This window comes from Pipistrellus kuhlii, unplaced genomic scaffold (assembly GCF_014108245.1).
Source record: "Pipistrellus kuhlii isolate mPipKuh1 unplaced genomic scaffold, mPipKuh1.p scaffold_m20_p_32, whole genome shotgun sequence".
Classification (NCBI taxonomy): domain Eukaryota; kingdom Metazoa; phylum Chordata; class Mammalia; order Chiroptera; family Vespertilionidae; genus Pipistrellus; species Pipistrellus kuhlii.
The window spans coordinates 1,868,777-1,884,915 of record NW_023425532.1 but is presented as its reverse complement, the minus strand read 5'-3'; the positions used below and the strand labels follow the sequence as shown (position 1 = coordinate 1,884,915).

Sequence of the window (16,139 nt, the reverse complement as noted above, 5' to 3'; positions counted from 1 at the left end):
TGTGGAACAGCAAAGCTATTGTTGCATAGCAACAGGGATGCTCGCACTTCCGTGGCCATGGAGACTAAAACCTGTCTCCCACACAGCCATTGGCCCAAAGCAACCTCAGGCCTCGCCCCACCCATTTCAACTCTCTGCACAGGGCGGTGTCATCTGCACCTCCTCAGCCCACGCTCTGCCCCCTCCTAGCACTGCACAATGGGGACCTCTGCTGATTTACAGGCCTGGCAGCCTCATATGACTGGGGAGACCAGAGCCTGATTCTCACGCGCAGCCATTTGCTAACCATGCCTTCTGTATACAGCCTCTCAGGAGCCACTTTGGATGCTTCATGTTCACAAGGCAGTGGGGCTGCCACCTAGTGACACTTTGCTTAGGCTTAAGAGGCTGAAGCCAGCTTCTGCAGTCATTAGCTAATTACTTGTCCATAGCAACTCTGGCTAGACCCTGTCTCTCCCACTCCCCACATAGCAACAGGGGCTTCTCCCTAGCAACAGGCTGCTACTTCATCCTATTTGCCACCAGAAATCAGGTCCCACCTTTCATATACAGCCATTGGCCAGCTGCACCTTCCATCTGCAGCCCCCTCAGACTTGGTCTTGAGGAGAGAGCTCAGATTGCTGTCTTCTATTAACTCTTTCACGACCACTGCTTATCTGGTTGGCTCTTGAATTTGCTCATCTGTTATCTAATTCAACATCAATGGTTCTCTTGCCAAATTTAAATCCAGGCCCTTGTTAATATTTCCACCGTTACCCAACTGGTGTGGGTCAGTGGTTGACTGTCGGCCTATGAACTAGGAAGACAGGGGTGGATTCCCAGTCAGGGCACATACCCAGTTGCAGTTTCCCTGGTAGGGGGTGTGCAGGAGACAGGGAACCAATGATTCTCTCTCATCACTGCTGTTTCTATCTCTTTCTCCTTCTCCTTCTCCCTTCCTCTCTAAAATAAATAAAAAATATTATTAAGAAACATTTTCACCAACTCTGGACGAATTTTTTTTTTAAATAAAGATGGCTTACTTCTATGGCTACAGGCTAGAGGCCTCAGCTACTCACTGGCTATTGGCAGGAGTGCTTGGTATATGGGCTTCTGCAAAGTCTGCCTGAGTGCCATTGTACCATAGCAGCTGGCTTCTCCCAGAGTAAGTGCTATGAGGGAGAGAGAGGGGGGGGGGGGAGAGAGGACACCCAAAATGGCCACCAAAGTCTTTCTTTAAAAAAAACAAAAACATAGTCAATTTTATTCTCCTTAAACCACAAAATAGTCTTTGGCTGTACAAACATCACTAGTTACAGTCGTGCTAAGAGGTCCCGGCTGGGGAGGGAGCTGTTAGTCGGTGGCCAGAAGACTTGGGGAAAAGGTGGTGTTAGTGCTGGCAGGGCCTCCACCCTAAGTCCAGGGAAGAGACCCTGGCTCTCTAGGAGGGCAATGGGCCTGGGCCCAGGCCTCCCCCCTTGCCACAGGGGCAGTGGCTGCTGTACAGTGTGATGACCTTGGTGCCCACAGCATCCGGTGAGGGCCTGCCCAGGGGCACCATGGCCACCTCTCTATCCTCCTCCTGCAGGCCAAAGTCTTTCATAATCTAATCTCTTAAGTGACAAACCATCACTTCTTATCTTGAACCTGGTCCTCCATTAACGATTCCATGTCTATATCCTAGAAAAATATTGACATTTCCATAATCAATTTCCCCCGTTTGATCTAAAAATGTCAGTTAATGATTATAGAAAAAATCACTATCTTGTTTTGTAGGCCATAAGCCAAGGCCTATAAGTAGACTTCCACTGTGAATGAACATCTACTTTCAATGGTCTTCAAGTCTAGTGCTTGAACTTGGGCCTCTGTTACTTTATAAACATCATTATCTCTCTGGTTTGAACTTGAAACCAGGCATCTATAACAGAGGTCTGTTTGGGAGGTAGATTCAAAATGACATTGATGATTAAAAGGTAACCAGGGTTAAAACACAAAGAACAGGGACAACAATGAGAGAGAGACAGGGAGAGAGAGAGAGAGAGAGAGAGAGAGAGAGAGAGAGAGAGAGAGAGAGAGAGAGAGAATGAATCAGAGTTGATCTGGCCAGTATGGCTGAGTTGGTTGGAGCATCATCCTGTATACCAAAAGGTGGCCAGTTGGATTCCTGGTCAGGGCACATACCTAGGTCTCAGGTTTCATTCTGGTTGAGGCACGTGCAGGAGACAACCGATCTCTCTCTCTCTTTCTCTCTCTCTCTCTCTCTTTCTCCCTCTCTCTCTCTCTCTCTCTCTCTCTCTCTCTCTCTCTCTCTCTCTCATTAAAAAGAAAGTTAATCATGGTCTAATAGTTGAGATCTAGACCACATAGATATTGATAATGGAAAATTAACATATGCCTAGTCTCTCAATCCATAAAGGACACATATGGTAGAAAAGTTAGCAATAGTTTGTATTAAGCATCAAAATACAGGGATTTTGATAATGGAATCATTAATGGAGGACATGGATCTAGATCAGAAGAAAGAAACATAGGTGTTGTAGAGTTAAAAAGCAAAAGACCCAGGCTTGAGATCAGCCAAGGAAGCATTGGTGATGGAAGTTAACAGAGTCCAGGATTTGAGATGTTGACCAGAAGTCACACAAGAAATTCTGGTAATTTTCATACAAGTGTGTGTGTTATGCAATGTTCTCACATTTGCCATTCTGTCTCCCATTCAATTCACAAATGCTGCAAGGGAGACAGAGAAAATGGAATACTCTGAGAGGCTGTCAGTCTAACTCTCCTGATTGTTGAGCTGAGGCCCAGAAATCTGAATGCCTGCAGGGTACACAGAACCCATACCTAAGTTTATCCAGGGCCTGTTGGGTCTGGTCAGCAGGGGAAATGCCCTCTACCTTTTGTCAGAGAAGGCTTTCTGTTGGAGGATATACGTAGACTAGGTTTTGAAGAATGGGTAGTGCAGGAGTGAAGAACACCCAGAATCTCTCTTCTTTCTCAAGACTCAGTAGCATTTCCTGAATTTGCATACAAGAGAGCTTAAACAGCTGCAGCCTGAATGACATCAGAAGGCAGGGGTATGTCTTGGAGATGCATTTTCATAAAAAATATGCTTATCATGTTTTTTTCTAAATATTTTTCTATTGACAATTTTCTGAAAAATGTTAGTTGTCCATATTGAAGGCTAGTATTATAATTATTTTCCTAGCATCTATTTTTTAATGTATTTTATTGATTTCAAAGAGTAAGGAAGAGGGAGAGAGAGAGAAACATCCAGGATGAGAGAGAATCACGCATCAGCTGCTTCCTGCACACCCTCTACCGGGGAGTGCCCCCAGCCCTGGCCTCTGCCCTTGACCAGGATCAAATATGGGACCCTTCAGTCCACAAGCTTATGCTCTACCCACTGAGCCAAACCAGCTAGGGCTCCTAGCTACTATTTTAGTGGGGGTAATGGAGGGAATGAAGTCTGAGGGGGATTCAAGTCTCTTCCATACTAATTACTTCACTTCCCTGCACTCCGCCCACCCAGACATCAAGAGGAGACTGTATGGGGAGGGGGTCAACTGGGGGAAAGGAGACTTATGTAAAACTTTAGACAATAAAAAAAAGAGGAAACTGTACCACCCTGACAGTCCTCACCCCTGTTCTGTGGCATCGCCCAGCAGGGGACTTGCTTTAGCCTGACTCTTCCTCCTTTTATTGGTGTTATCTCCAAGATGCAGATTGAACCACCCTGATTCTTCCCTCTCTTGCCCAGTGGTATCAGCCAGGAGGAGGACTGTACCATCCCAACTCCTCCTTTCACCTAGTGACATCTTCCAGGAAGAAACTGTAATCATGACTTCACCCCCCCCTCCCAGTGGTATCTCCTTTCAACATCTGGAAACATCTCCCTCCCCCCAAGGATGGGGGGCTGCCCCCTCTGCTTCTGTAAACTTTGCACAGACCTTTAGAACCCAGTTCCAATGATCAGTTGCTCAAGGAAACTCACACTGAGAAGGTTTCTATCCATGAACAACGCCCGCCGCTTTCCCCCTTTGTGGAACAGCCCTTTGTACGGAATAGATTCCCGCATGGCGTCCCTTGTGAACAGACGTATGGGCGCAGCCATGTTCCTCGCCCTCCAACGTCACTCAGGGACACAGTCTGGGTGGATCCAGAACTGCACCTGGTTCAGAGTGAGTAGACCACAGCCACAGCCCTTAAGATCGTGTACAAAACCAACAGTCCCACAAAGGGTAGTGGCAGGAGTGATGACAGGAAGGATAGTGCCCCCCAGAGGCTGTTAAGTCTTGGTGGAGCGCAGCGCTAACGTGAGTGCACGAGTTTGTGATTTGACAGTCATTGAGGTGATTCTGAGGTGGTGGCTTTTGTTAGCTTTTGGGAATGATAGATACATTGTCAGTCAGTCAATTGGTGGGGAATTAAAGAATCTAGTAAAAGGGAGTCTATGCAGCACAGGGATGGGGTTTTCTGGGTTTGCTAGTTTTTAGACTCCTTGCTGTGTCTTGTTGCCAGGTCTTAATAATAATAAATAGTGTGTCTGTTTGGATTTGTTCTTCATAAGTCTCCCCAGAAGTTTGCTAATTTTATTAGTCTTTCCAAAGAACCAACCTTTGGCCCTGTTGATCCTCTCTATTTGTTTTCTATTTCCTTAACTTCTGCTCTAACCTGTACTATGTTCTCTTTATCTAACTTCTTAAATTAGACATTAATTTATTAATATTCAATCTTTGTGAAAAAATATATTTAAGAACATAAATTTCCTGCCGAAACCGGTTTGGCTCAATGGATAGAGCGTCGGCTTGGGGACTGAAGGGTCCCGGGTTCGATTCCGGTCAAGGGCATGTACCTTGGTTGCGGGCATATCCCCAGTAGGGGGTGTGCAGGAGGCAGCTGATCGATGACTCTCTCTCATCGATGTTTCTAACTCTATGTCTCTCCCTTCCTCTCTGTAAAAAATCAATAAAATATATATAAAAAATAAAATAATACAATAAGCAATAATGTAAGAATAAATTGTGTTTTGCATATTCACAACTGTACACTACATATATAAGGCTTTTCTCCTGTGTGAATTCTTCCATGCACATGGAGTTGTGACTTCTTAGTGAATGTCTTCCCACAGTCACTGCATTCATAAGGCTTCTCCCCGGTGTGAATTCTCTGGTGTGTATTGAAATGTGATTTCTGGATGAAGGCCTTCCCACATTCAGTGCATACATAGGGTTTCTCTCCTGTGTCAATTCTTTGATGCATCCTGAGTGCTGATTTTCTTGTGAAGGCTTTTCCACATACACTGCATGCATAGAGTTTCTCTCCAGTATGAGTTTTCTGATGTATATTGAGGTCTGAATTCTGGGAAAAGCCTCTTCCACATTCGCTGCATTCATAAGGTTTCTCTCCTGTATGAATTCGCATATGTCTAAAGAGATATGATCTGTGGAAAAAGGCCTTTCCACACTCACTGCATTTGTAGGGTTTCTGCCCAGTATGAATTTTCTGATGTGTAATGAGGTTTGACTTGAGAGTAAAAGCCTTCCCACATTGAGTGCCTATACATGGTTTTTCTCTTGTATAAACACACTGAGCTACATCAATTTGGGGCTTCTGAGTGAAGACTTTCTCACTGTTGTTGCATTCATGGGCTTTTTCTCCAGCATGAATTTTCTGATGTTCAAAGAGATCTGGTTTCTGGGTGAAATTCTTTACATACTTAGTACATACATAACGTTTCCCCCAAGTATGAATTTTCTGATGGTGGATGAGAGCTTGCTTGTGGCCAAGATGTTTTCCACATTGATTATGTTCACAAGCATTTGCTCCTGTATTATTAGCATTCTCATTTTTAGTACAGGAAAAGCTATGGGCAAAATTGTTGCCATTTCCAAAAATCTTGTCAAGATTCAATGTTGCATTGCTTTTATTATGATTATGCAAGTTTGAAGTATTCTTCAAACTCTTTCCAAATATGTCACAGTTATGGAGTATTTTAATTGAAGGAACAAGTTTGGTACTCACATGAATTATTTTTTCAATATTTTTACATTCATAGCCCCTCTCTTTAATGAATACTTTCACATGACTTATAGGGTTATTTTGGTTTTCCTGAAATCTCACTAGCTGGTCATTATCTTGCCACAATTCTTCTAAAATGGAACACAATGAATCATCTTCTATGGTTTGACCAAATTTCTCATAGTGGAATGAAACTTCTCCAGAAATTCTCTGTTGTTGGGTTTTCCCAATATTCTTATCTAAAAAGAAAAAGAAAAAATGAAAATAACTCAAAGAACAATTAGTAGAGGATAGCGGGTATGTATAATTCAGATAGGATGAACACAAAGTTCATTTGACAATATTGAAAATAGTAATAATGTAGTAATATAAAATTCTTATAGGACATTCACTATATGAAAAACTATATCTAATATTTGTGGTGAACTGTGCACCACTGTTCCAAGTGCTTTACTTAAAACAGCTCATTTAATCCTCACTGAACTTTAAAGTGGTAGCTATCATTATCCGTCATGTTTCACAGATAAGACAAGAGAAACACAGAGAAGTTATATACCTTGCTAAAGATCAAATAGCTTAATAAGTGAAAGAGATGGGATTTGAAAACTGGGAACCCATATTCACTAGTAGGAGGTCTGGACAATGAGTAGAGAAACCAGAAGAAGAAACTGAAGTCTCTTAAAAGGAAGCCTGACATACAACAAATATTTCAGATTGTATGTTCTTATCATATATCAACTTTAAAACCTTACTAATCTCTCTGATTCTTCTTGCTTTTCTCTCTGAACCATTATAAGCATCAATATTAAATTGTTATTGCATTCATAGGATTTATAATTTATAGATATAAATTCCTTTATATCTATGGGAAAAACTCTTACAACACCAGCCATCTTGACATAGACAAACAGTAAATAGGTATCTGTGCTCCAACTCGGTAGCCAGCTACAAATTTTCCCGGTGGAAACTGGAAGGTGGCTGGTGGCCGTCAAGTGGGAGTCATGATGATGCTAAATGTGGTGAAGATTTTCTTTTTTAAAAATATGTTTTTATTGATTTCAGAGAGGAAGGGAGGGCGAGAGACAGAAACATCAATGATGAGAGAGAATCATGGATCAGCAGCCTCCTGCATACCCCTCACTGGGGATCGAGCCCACAACCTGGGCATGTACTCTGACTGGGAGTTGAACCATGATCTCCTGATTCATAGGTTGATGCTCAACCACGAGCCATGCCAAGCTGGGATGAATATATGCTTTTAACACGTATAAAATGAGAGGGAAAGCCATCTATGGCAGAAACTTCAAGCCATCCACTAAAATCTATTTACCTCTCCTTTTATAGGAACAAATGCAGCTGAGCATTATACTGACCAGGTTCACTTTGTTCTCACCAGTATATCTTCACAGCCTTTGAAAGGTACCAACCTCTCCTACAAAAGTGAGATTTACTTCCATGTTCCTTCAACTGTATGGATTACACTTACTCACCTGAGCAGCTCTGATGTGGGGTTTCCCCCTCCAATGTCCACGGTCCCTCGCCTTGCTCCAGCTTGAAGATGACCTCTAGTTTGGGAACTTGGTACCCTGTGAATACAAATGATAAATATTGGGTCCAGTTAAATGGGTTTCAGGGACTTTTAAATGGTACTTCCATTTGTTCTTCAGAAAAGTAATCACATTTCACTGGGAATAGAGTAATAGCAATAATGCTCAAAACAGACTAAAGAATCTGGATAAATAAAAAATGACATCATTACACACTTGAGATGCCCCAGAGCACTCAGCAGCTGAGAATTGAAATAGCCTCACTGAGGCCCCTGGCAGACACATAGGTCGGCTGTACTTACCCACTGAGAGCAGGTGGCTGTAGTTCTCCAGTGTCACATCCCGGTACAGGCGTCTCTGAGCAGGGTCCAAGTACTGCCATTCATCTCTGCTGAAGTCCACAGTCACATCCTCGAATGACAATAAGACCTGTAATAACACAATCCTGTTCAAAACATGGTCAGCATGGGAGGAGGGATAGAGGGAAGATAAATAGGAAGTTGTTTTTCATGACTTTTACCATAATTATCGTGTAGGATTTTCACTCAGTATCTAGTTTTGCATTTTATTTTGTGAGAGAAAAAGCTTATTGAAGTAGCTTGACATTCATTGTGTACTACATTCATTCATTTATTCGAATATTTAGTGATTTTTTTTTCAAAATGAGGGTCAAGATAGATTCTCTTTTTAAAAAAATGTATTTTATTGATTTTTTACAGAGAGGAAGGGAGAGGGATAGAGAGTTAGAAACATCAATGAGAGAGAAACATTGATCAGCTGCCTCCTGCACACTCCCTACTGGAGGTGTGTCCGCAACCAAGGTACATGCCCTTGACTGGAATTGAACCTGAGACCCTTCAGTCCACAAGCCAACACTTAATCCACTGAGCTAAACTGGTTAGGGCAAGATAGATTCTCTTTAAGTCCTCTAATGTAGGAACTAGATACAATACATTTACTGATAAATTCTGTGCTAGGCAATGACAATAGAGTTGAGTAAGATAGAACAAATTAAAGACTTGGACACCAATATAGGACACAAAGGGTGCTACAAGGCATTTGGAAGAAATGCATGGCCATACCGGGTTTGGCTCCGTGGATAGAGTATTGGTCTGTGGACTGAAGGGTTCAATTCTGGCCAAGGGCACATTCTGGGTTGCAGGCTCAATTCCCAATTGGGGACGGGGGTGGAGGAGGCAGCAGATCAATGATTCTCTCTCATCATTTATGTTTCTATCTCTCCCTCTTGCTTCCTCTCTGAAATTTATATATTGGCAGCCCAGAATGCCAATTATCACAAAAACTGCCCCGAGAAAGACTGCTCTCTCTAACCAAAGTCCCAGGAAACGGGGCAATGGAGCAGGAGATAAATTTTTCATATTATTATAACTACTCTACTCCAACCAAGCATCATAGGAAAAACGGGCCCCACCACCATTCCCATCAGCAAAGGCTGAGTGGGGAGCCTCGATTTTCACCCTTTCCTGAGGGTACGGAAGCTTCTTCTCCATAACGTCAATTTAGGCTAAGTGGGGATGTTGGATTTCCATCCCCACCCAGTAAGGAGGTGCCCTTCTGCCTCTCCACCTGGCAGAGAGCCTGGTATTCCATCCCCACCCAGCAGCAGCAAGGTGCTCATTCCCTTCTGGGATGTCAGAAGGCCTCGTGGGAAATCTGAACTTCCGCCTCCATCAGCATTAGGAGGAGATTCTCCTTTTCTAGCAGAATAGAGTCAGAGGGGCCTGGTAAACACAAGATTGAGGTAATATCTAGGTAATACTTCCCAAAATATCCAGGACATAATTGAAAATCAGGCACCAATGTGAAGAAGCAGAACAACCTCAACTTGAACAAGAGAAGTCAATCAATAGACACAAACACGGAGATGACACAGATGTTAGAATTATCTGACACGATTTTGAAAGTAGCCATCCTAAAAATGCTTCCATATACTTAAAATAAATGCAAAAATAGAATGTCTCAGCATAAAAATATCTACACTAATAAAAGAGAAACATGCAAATTACCATCACTCCACTACACCCAACAGCCAATCAGAGGAATATGCAAATTAAACTGAAACCATCTTGGCAGCCCTGCCCCCCCAGCTGCTCCGGGCCTGTGAGAGTCAGAGAAGTCAGGCGCCAGCAGAGACCAAAATTCCACCTGCCCTGTGATCCCAGGCCACAGCCAGCCTCAGAAGCCTCGTGTCCACCTGCCCTACGTCCTGGGGGAGACTGAGAAGCCGGTCCCCAACACCTGAGGCTGGGTGCGGCCTGGGAGACAAAGAAGCCGCCTGCCCCATAATCCCAGGCCACAGCCAGCTGAAGAAGCCACCCACCCCACATCCTGGGGGAGACAAGAACCGGGGTACCAGTGCCTGAGGCTGGCTGCAGCCCAGGAGATGAAGAAGCCACCTGCCCTGTGACCCCAGGCCACAGCCAGCAGGAGAAGTTGCCCCCACTGAATCCGAGGGAAGATGGAGAAGCTGCCCGCCTGCAGTCTAGGCACCAGCACCTGCAGCTGGCTAAGCCTGGTAGACGGAGAAGCCACCCACCCCGGAGTCCTGGGCACCAATACTTTGTAGCTGCAGCACAGGTGAAGACAACTTCCCACAATCCCCTGAGGCTGCAGCCGGCCTGGGCACCTATGGCTGACCAGAGGGAGGGAAGCCGGGATCCCAGGTGCCTGTGGTTAGCTGGAGGAGGGAATCCTGGGTCCCGGGTGTGGAGCCAAGGCAGAGGTGGTTAGAGGCAATCAAGCCAGCAGGGGAGCAGTTAGAGATGATCAGGCTGACAGGCAGAAGCAGTTAGGGGCAATCAGGCAGGCAGGCAAGTGGTTAGGAGTCAGCAGTTCTGGATTGTGAGAGGGATGTTCGACTGCCAGTTATCCCACAAGGGGTCCCAGATTGGAGAGGATACAGACCAGGCCGAGCGACACCCTCTGTGCTGCTGCCCCTATGCACAAATTTTGTGCACTGGGCCTCTAGTAAGATATAAAAGAGAACTGAATGGCCCTAGCCGGTTTGGCTCAGTGAATAAAGCATCGGCCTGCGGACCGAAGGTTCCTGGGTTCTATTCTGGTCAAGGGCATGTACCTTATTGCAGGCTCCTTCCAAGACCGGGCCCTGATCAAGGTATGTGCAGGAGACAACCAATCAATGTATTTCTCTCACATCGATGTTTCTCTCTGTCTTTACCTCTCTATTCCACACTCTCTAAAAATTAATGGAAAAATAATCCTTGGGTTAGGGTTAAGAAAAATTAAAAAACAAAGACAAAAGAGAACTGAATAGAAATTTTAGAACTGAAAAAAATACAATAATCAAAATTTAAAGACTCAGTGCATGAGCCTGATAGCAGAATAGAGAGGGCAAAGTAAAGAATCAGAGAAGCTGACAATAGGAAAGTAAAAATAGTTCAATCCGAAAAACAGAAGGAAAATTGACTGGAAAAATGAGCAGGGTTTCAGGGACCTGTGAGACAATAACCAAAAATCTGGCATTCATGTTTGTCAGAATTCCAGAAGTAGAGGAGAAAGAGTTTGGGGCTGAAAAGGTATGACTCAAAATTTACCATAATTTCAGTGACCTGGGCAAAAAGATTTACATATGTGTAGAAATTTCACTACCGCACTTTTAATCACAACAGAGAGCCTGAAACACTTTAAATACATATTTAGTAGACTGGTTAAATTAATTATAGTTTATCCAAAAGACATAATGCTATGCATCATGTGTATATGAAGAAAAATACGTATTGCCTAGAAAATTATGTTAAATTTCCAAGTTAAAATGGAGGCAACCAAATACTATATAAACTGGAGTTATAGAATGTACATGTGTATGGTATGTATGCACAATCACAGACCCACACATATACCCCCACACATGCACTCATGCACATGCAAAGGGGAAAACCGCTGAAAGGGAATAGAGCTATATGTTAACACTGGCTAATTAGGGGTATAATGCTGAATTTACAAATAATATTTTATTCTCTTGCAGTTGCTTACCTGAATTTTCTAACATTTTGTTGTCAAATCATGAAATAATTTTTAAAAATATTAACCTAATTATCACATGCCCTTGAGCTTCTGTGACAATGAGCCTATCCCATAGGTGACAGCGTCCACAGGACAGTCTGAAGGAGGGGGCTGTCTGGTAGGGTCTGGCTCTGTCATCGTCTTCCTCTGTTTACAGAACCTCCAGGGGAACTTTTGGTGGGATACTTGGTCTGGGCTGCAGTGTGGCGAGGGGGGAAGGCATGCTCTGGAGACTGGGTTGCAGTCAAGTCCCTTTTCAGGCCATTTTGTTCATCTTTGAAAGAAGAAAGAACTAAAAAGGCCCTGGAGACTGTGGTCACCCTGCTACCGAAAGAAAAGGGATTTTCTGCCTTAGATCAGGAGAGAGGAGAAATCAGCAAATCCTCAGAGACCAGAGGAAAATGGGGCTCTAGTGGGGACTGACTGAGCTCTGCAAAGAGCCAGTGGAGAGTGAAGGGTCTGTGCTAGGAGCCAGGATGTAAGGTCTCCTGGCTAGGGCCTGTAGACACCCTGCAGGGAACTGCCTGTCCCCTCCTGGTGTGGTGCTGACTCTCCTGTCCCACCTTTCCTCCATCAGACACATCAATTTTCCTCACATTTTCCTCTGGGTATGGGACATGGCCATGTGGTGTTCACACAGCAGGAGGATAGTGATCTGTTTTAGGGGCAACCATTCTGGAATCTGATGTCCCTGTAACCCACCTGCCCCTGCCCTGAGGTCCTGGTGACAGGTCGGCAGTATCTCTTTGCTGAATGAATTCCTGCTCCCTTCTCACCTCACACAACCTGCCATGTTCCGCTGCAGCCTGGGACAAAGTCCACTGGGGAGAGCTCTGGTTGGCTGGCATGTTCCTGCTGAGCCTCAGCACTCTAGCACTCTTGCTGACAACTCCACTCTTCCCAGGAGCCTAGGGCCAGGCAGGGTCTGTGGGCTCAACCAGAGCTTCTGGGACCAGCAGGAATACCTTACAGCCTTCACCCTGGAGATGAAGGTCCAGGAGATCCAAGGAGATGCCAAGAAACCTGGAAAGACAGTGTCCACATGGTCAGTCATTCACATTCACCCCAGACATGCTTGCACCAAGGGATGGTTCACTGTGCTGGACATTGTGGAAGAGAAAAGTTCAGTAAAACCAACACCAAAGATTAGTGTAGAATATGGGAAAAACTCATGAGGTTTGTTGTAAAAGAAATGAGGATTTGAATTCCAACTCTGGGGAAGTCACTTTTGCCTGAGTTTCATCTTAAGACAGGATAAAAATATTTGTCTCATATGGTTGTTATATAAGTGAGGCTTCTAAAGTACTCACTTTTAGCACCTAGAATGCAACACCATTCATTAAATAGTACTATTATTACATGCCAGTCATATTTTACTAGTTACTTCATTTAATGTTTACACTCATCCTATGAACTATTATTATTATTACCATTTACCATGAGATAGAGCCATTCAGAGATACTAAGAAATTTGCTCCAAGATCATTCAGATTAGGGGGAAGGACATAAACTCAGGTATACCTGGCTCCGAAGTGCATTTTCTTAACTACTGTGCCATAAGGTATCTACACTAATAAAAGAGTAAGATGCAAATTGACTTCATGACACCCACAAGCCAATCAGGAGTTAGTATGCAAATTAACCCAACAAATATGGTGGGTTAATTTGCATATGCAGGTGCCATAAGGCTGGGGGTGGGGCGGAACTCTTGCATCATCACCATGGTGACTTCATGGGCATTCCACATCACCCCAGCCGCTCCAGGTCTCTGGGCAGCATGGGAAGGTGGAAAGACGGCTTCAGGCTGGAGCAAAGTCAGAAAAGTGGCTGAGGTCAGAGTGAAGGTGGTGCCAGCAGCCAGGGGAAGGATGGCGCATTCTTGCACGAATCTTCATGCATTGGGCCTCTAGTTTTATATAAGGCACAGTCACAATAAACATTAGTTCTGTTTCCTGCTGCTTTCATAGTGCTTCAGCTGAGAGGTGACCATGTCACATGTGCATAAACCAATCTTCTGTTTAATTCAATGTACATCATGAGCAACTTGTAGAGCCCACACTCTTAAGCCAAAGATGAAAATGGAAATTCATTGCCTGTCCTGCTCCCTCCAATTCCCATCTGGGCTTTGAAAACCAGCATGTCTGCACAGGCTTCTAAATCATTAACTGACACTGTCTTTCAGAACTACTATGTCCCAAAGGTGCTATCAACTGGTTTTCATAGAAAAGCAACCAAGGATCTGCTTAAGGTTCCTTGGGGGTCAAACCTGACTGCTTAGAGGACCCTGTAATTCACAGCCCATATAAAGAATCAGTGACTCCCATAAACTCCTCAATAATAGACCTTCCGGTCCCTCATTTCTCAATTCCCACAGTCCTGCAATTACTGATGTCCACAGGTGCAAGTCAACGACTCTTTAGGGCCCCAAAATCTCACTCCCAAAGACTGGTAATCCCAGGTGAATCAATAATTCAGCACCTCAGTGTCCCAGCCAATAACTCTCATGGCCCAATGAGCAGTTAATTGAGTTAGAAAGGGATATTCATTAAGTGATGGGTGCTGGCAAATTTTCCATCCAAATGGAAAACACAAACATTGATCCCATCTCACACCCCACACCAGAATAACTTCCAGTTGCATTAAAATTTAACTTTAAAAATTAAAACCATAACCTTACTGGTTTGGCTCAGTGGATAGAGCATTGGCCTTCGGACTGAAGGGTCCCAGGTTCGAGTCCGGTCAAGAGCATGTACCTTGGTTGCGGGCACATCCTCAGTAGGGGATGTGCAGGAGGCAGCTGATAGATGTTTCTAACTCTCTATCCCTCTCCCTTCCTCTCTGTAAAAAATCAATAAAATATATTTTTTAAAAATTAAAACCGTAGCTCTGGCTGGTTTGGCTCCGTGGATAGAGCATCATCAGCCTGCAGATTGAAGGGTCCTAGATTCAATTCCAGTCAAGGTTTCGGGCTTGATCCCCAGGAGGGGGCATGCAGGAGGCAGCCAATCAATGATTCATTCTCATCATTGATGTTTCTATCCCTTCCTCTCTGAAGTCAACACAAATATTTAAAATTAAAAAAATTAAAACCATAGCCTAGCTGGTGTGGCTCAGCATTTGAGCATTGACCCAGGAACCAGGAGGTTATGGTTCGATTCAGGTCAGATGCCTAGGTTGTGGGCTCTGTCTCCAGTAGGGAGTGTGCAGGAGGCAGCTGATCCATGTTCCTTTCTCGTGGATGTTTCTAACTCTCTATCCCTCTCCTTTCCTTTCTGTAAAAAAATCAATAAAATATATTTTAAAAAAAGAAAAGAAATAATTAAATGAAGGACAGACAACAAAGATACAGGAGGACCAACGAAGTCAAAGTAGGTCCTCTCACTCTGCACACCTCCTAAGTGACCTCAGGGAGGCCCCATCACTCACCCTACAGGGTACCATCACGGAGGACCCAATTCAGGTGATAAAACGCAACGAATCACGTGACTGCTTTCCTGGCCCTTAGTCGCCAAACCTGTTCAACTCAGGCCAGGAGCCCTACAAAGTGCCCTGGAGGGCCGAAACCGGTTTGGCTCAATGAATAGAGCGACAGCTTGGGGACTGAAGGGTCCCGGGTTCGATGGGTTCGATGGGTTCGATGGGTTCGATGGGTTCGATGGGTTCGATGCCGGTCAGGGGCATGTTCCTTGGTTGCGGGCACATCCCCAGTAGGGGGTCTGCAAGAGGCAACTGATAGATGACTCTCTCTCATCGATGTTTCTAGCTCTCTATCTCTCTCCCTTCCTGTCTGTACAAAATCAATAAAAAATATATATATTTTTTAAAAGTGCCCTGGAGGGACTCTTTCATCCTGCACATGCTCAGCGTCGCCTGGGAAGTGATCTGCAGTCACACCGGGTGCACTCGCGACATCTCAGTGTGTGTGTGTGGGTGGGGGGAGTAGAGGGGACTCTCCCCTTTGCTTTAGTGACTGTTGTCAGGCAGCTGACATTGTGTCCCTTGGGGAATCTCTCTCTGGGATTCACCATCTTGGAAGGGTGGTCATTTCTGTCTTGGAGCCTGCGGTCCCCAGCCCGATCTCTCCCTCCCCCTCCCCCTCTCCTCCTCCCCGCGTGGTACTTTCCGGGAGCCAAAGGGGCAGGATCTCGGGATGTGCCACTGGACTTCTCCCCGGTATTGTCCCCAGCGATCACCGAGGCTCAGCCCGGGCGCTGTGCCCTCCAGCACGCAGGTGCTGGCACTCAGCTGTATCCCCCAAAACAGCCAGTCCCCGCCTGCATGCCAGCTGCAAATACCCCTCTGAGCAGCCCGGGAAATGGCCTGGCCCAGCCCCTTCTGCCCCCCAAGGGACCGAACGATCCCCATTTGGCGCACAGAACCCAGGGCGCCGCTTCGTGCCCACCTGAAGGAGCCTCGGTCCACCCGCCGCCTGGGGGCATCGCCCGATCCTGGGCTGTCACCCGCCCTGGTCGCTGTCACGGGGGAGCGGTACGTGTCAGGGTTAGGCCAGGAAGCAGAAGTCATCCGCGGCGGGAGTGGAGCCACTCGGGG

At 45.1% G+C, this 16,139-nt stretch overlaps 1 protein-coding gene across 1 annotated transcript; it reads right to left on the bottom strand.

Moving 5' to 3' along the window:
* Positions 1–5,013: 5,013 nt before the first annotated feature.
* Positions 5,014–16,139, bottom strand: LOC118731796 (zinc finger protein 41). The gene is made up of 5 exons (XM_045570359.1): positions 15,991–16,139; positions 12,365–12,611; positions 7,847–7,973; positions 7,488–7,583; positions 5,014–6,236 (listed from the first exon to the last, which is right to left on the bottom strand). Exons 2-5 carry the CDS (start codon positions 12,434–12,436, stop codon positions 5,014–5,016), a joined length of 1,518 nt encoding a protein of 505 aa, XP_045426315.1. The 5' UTR covers positions 12,437–12,611; positions 15,991–16,139.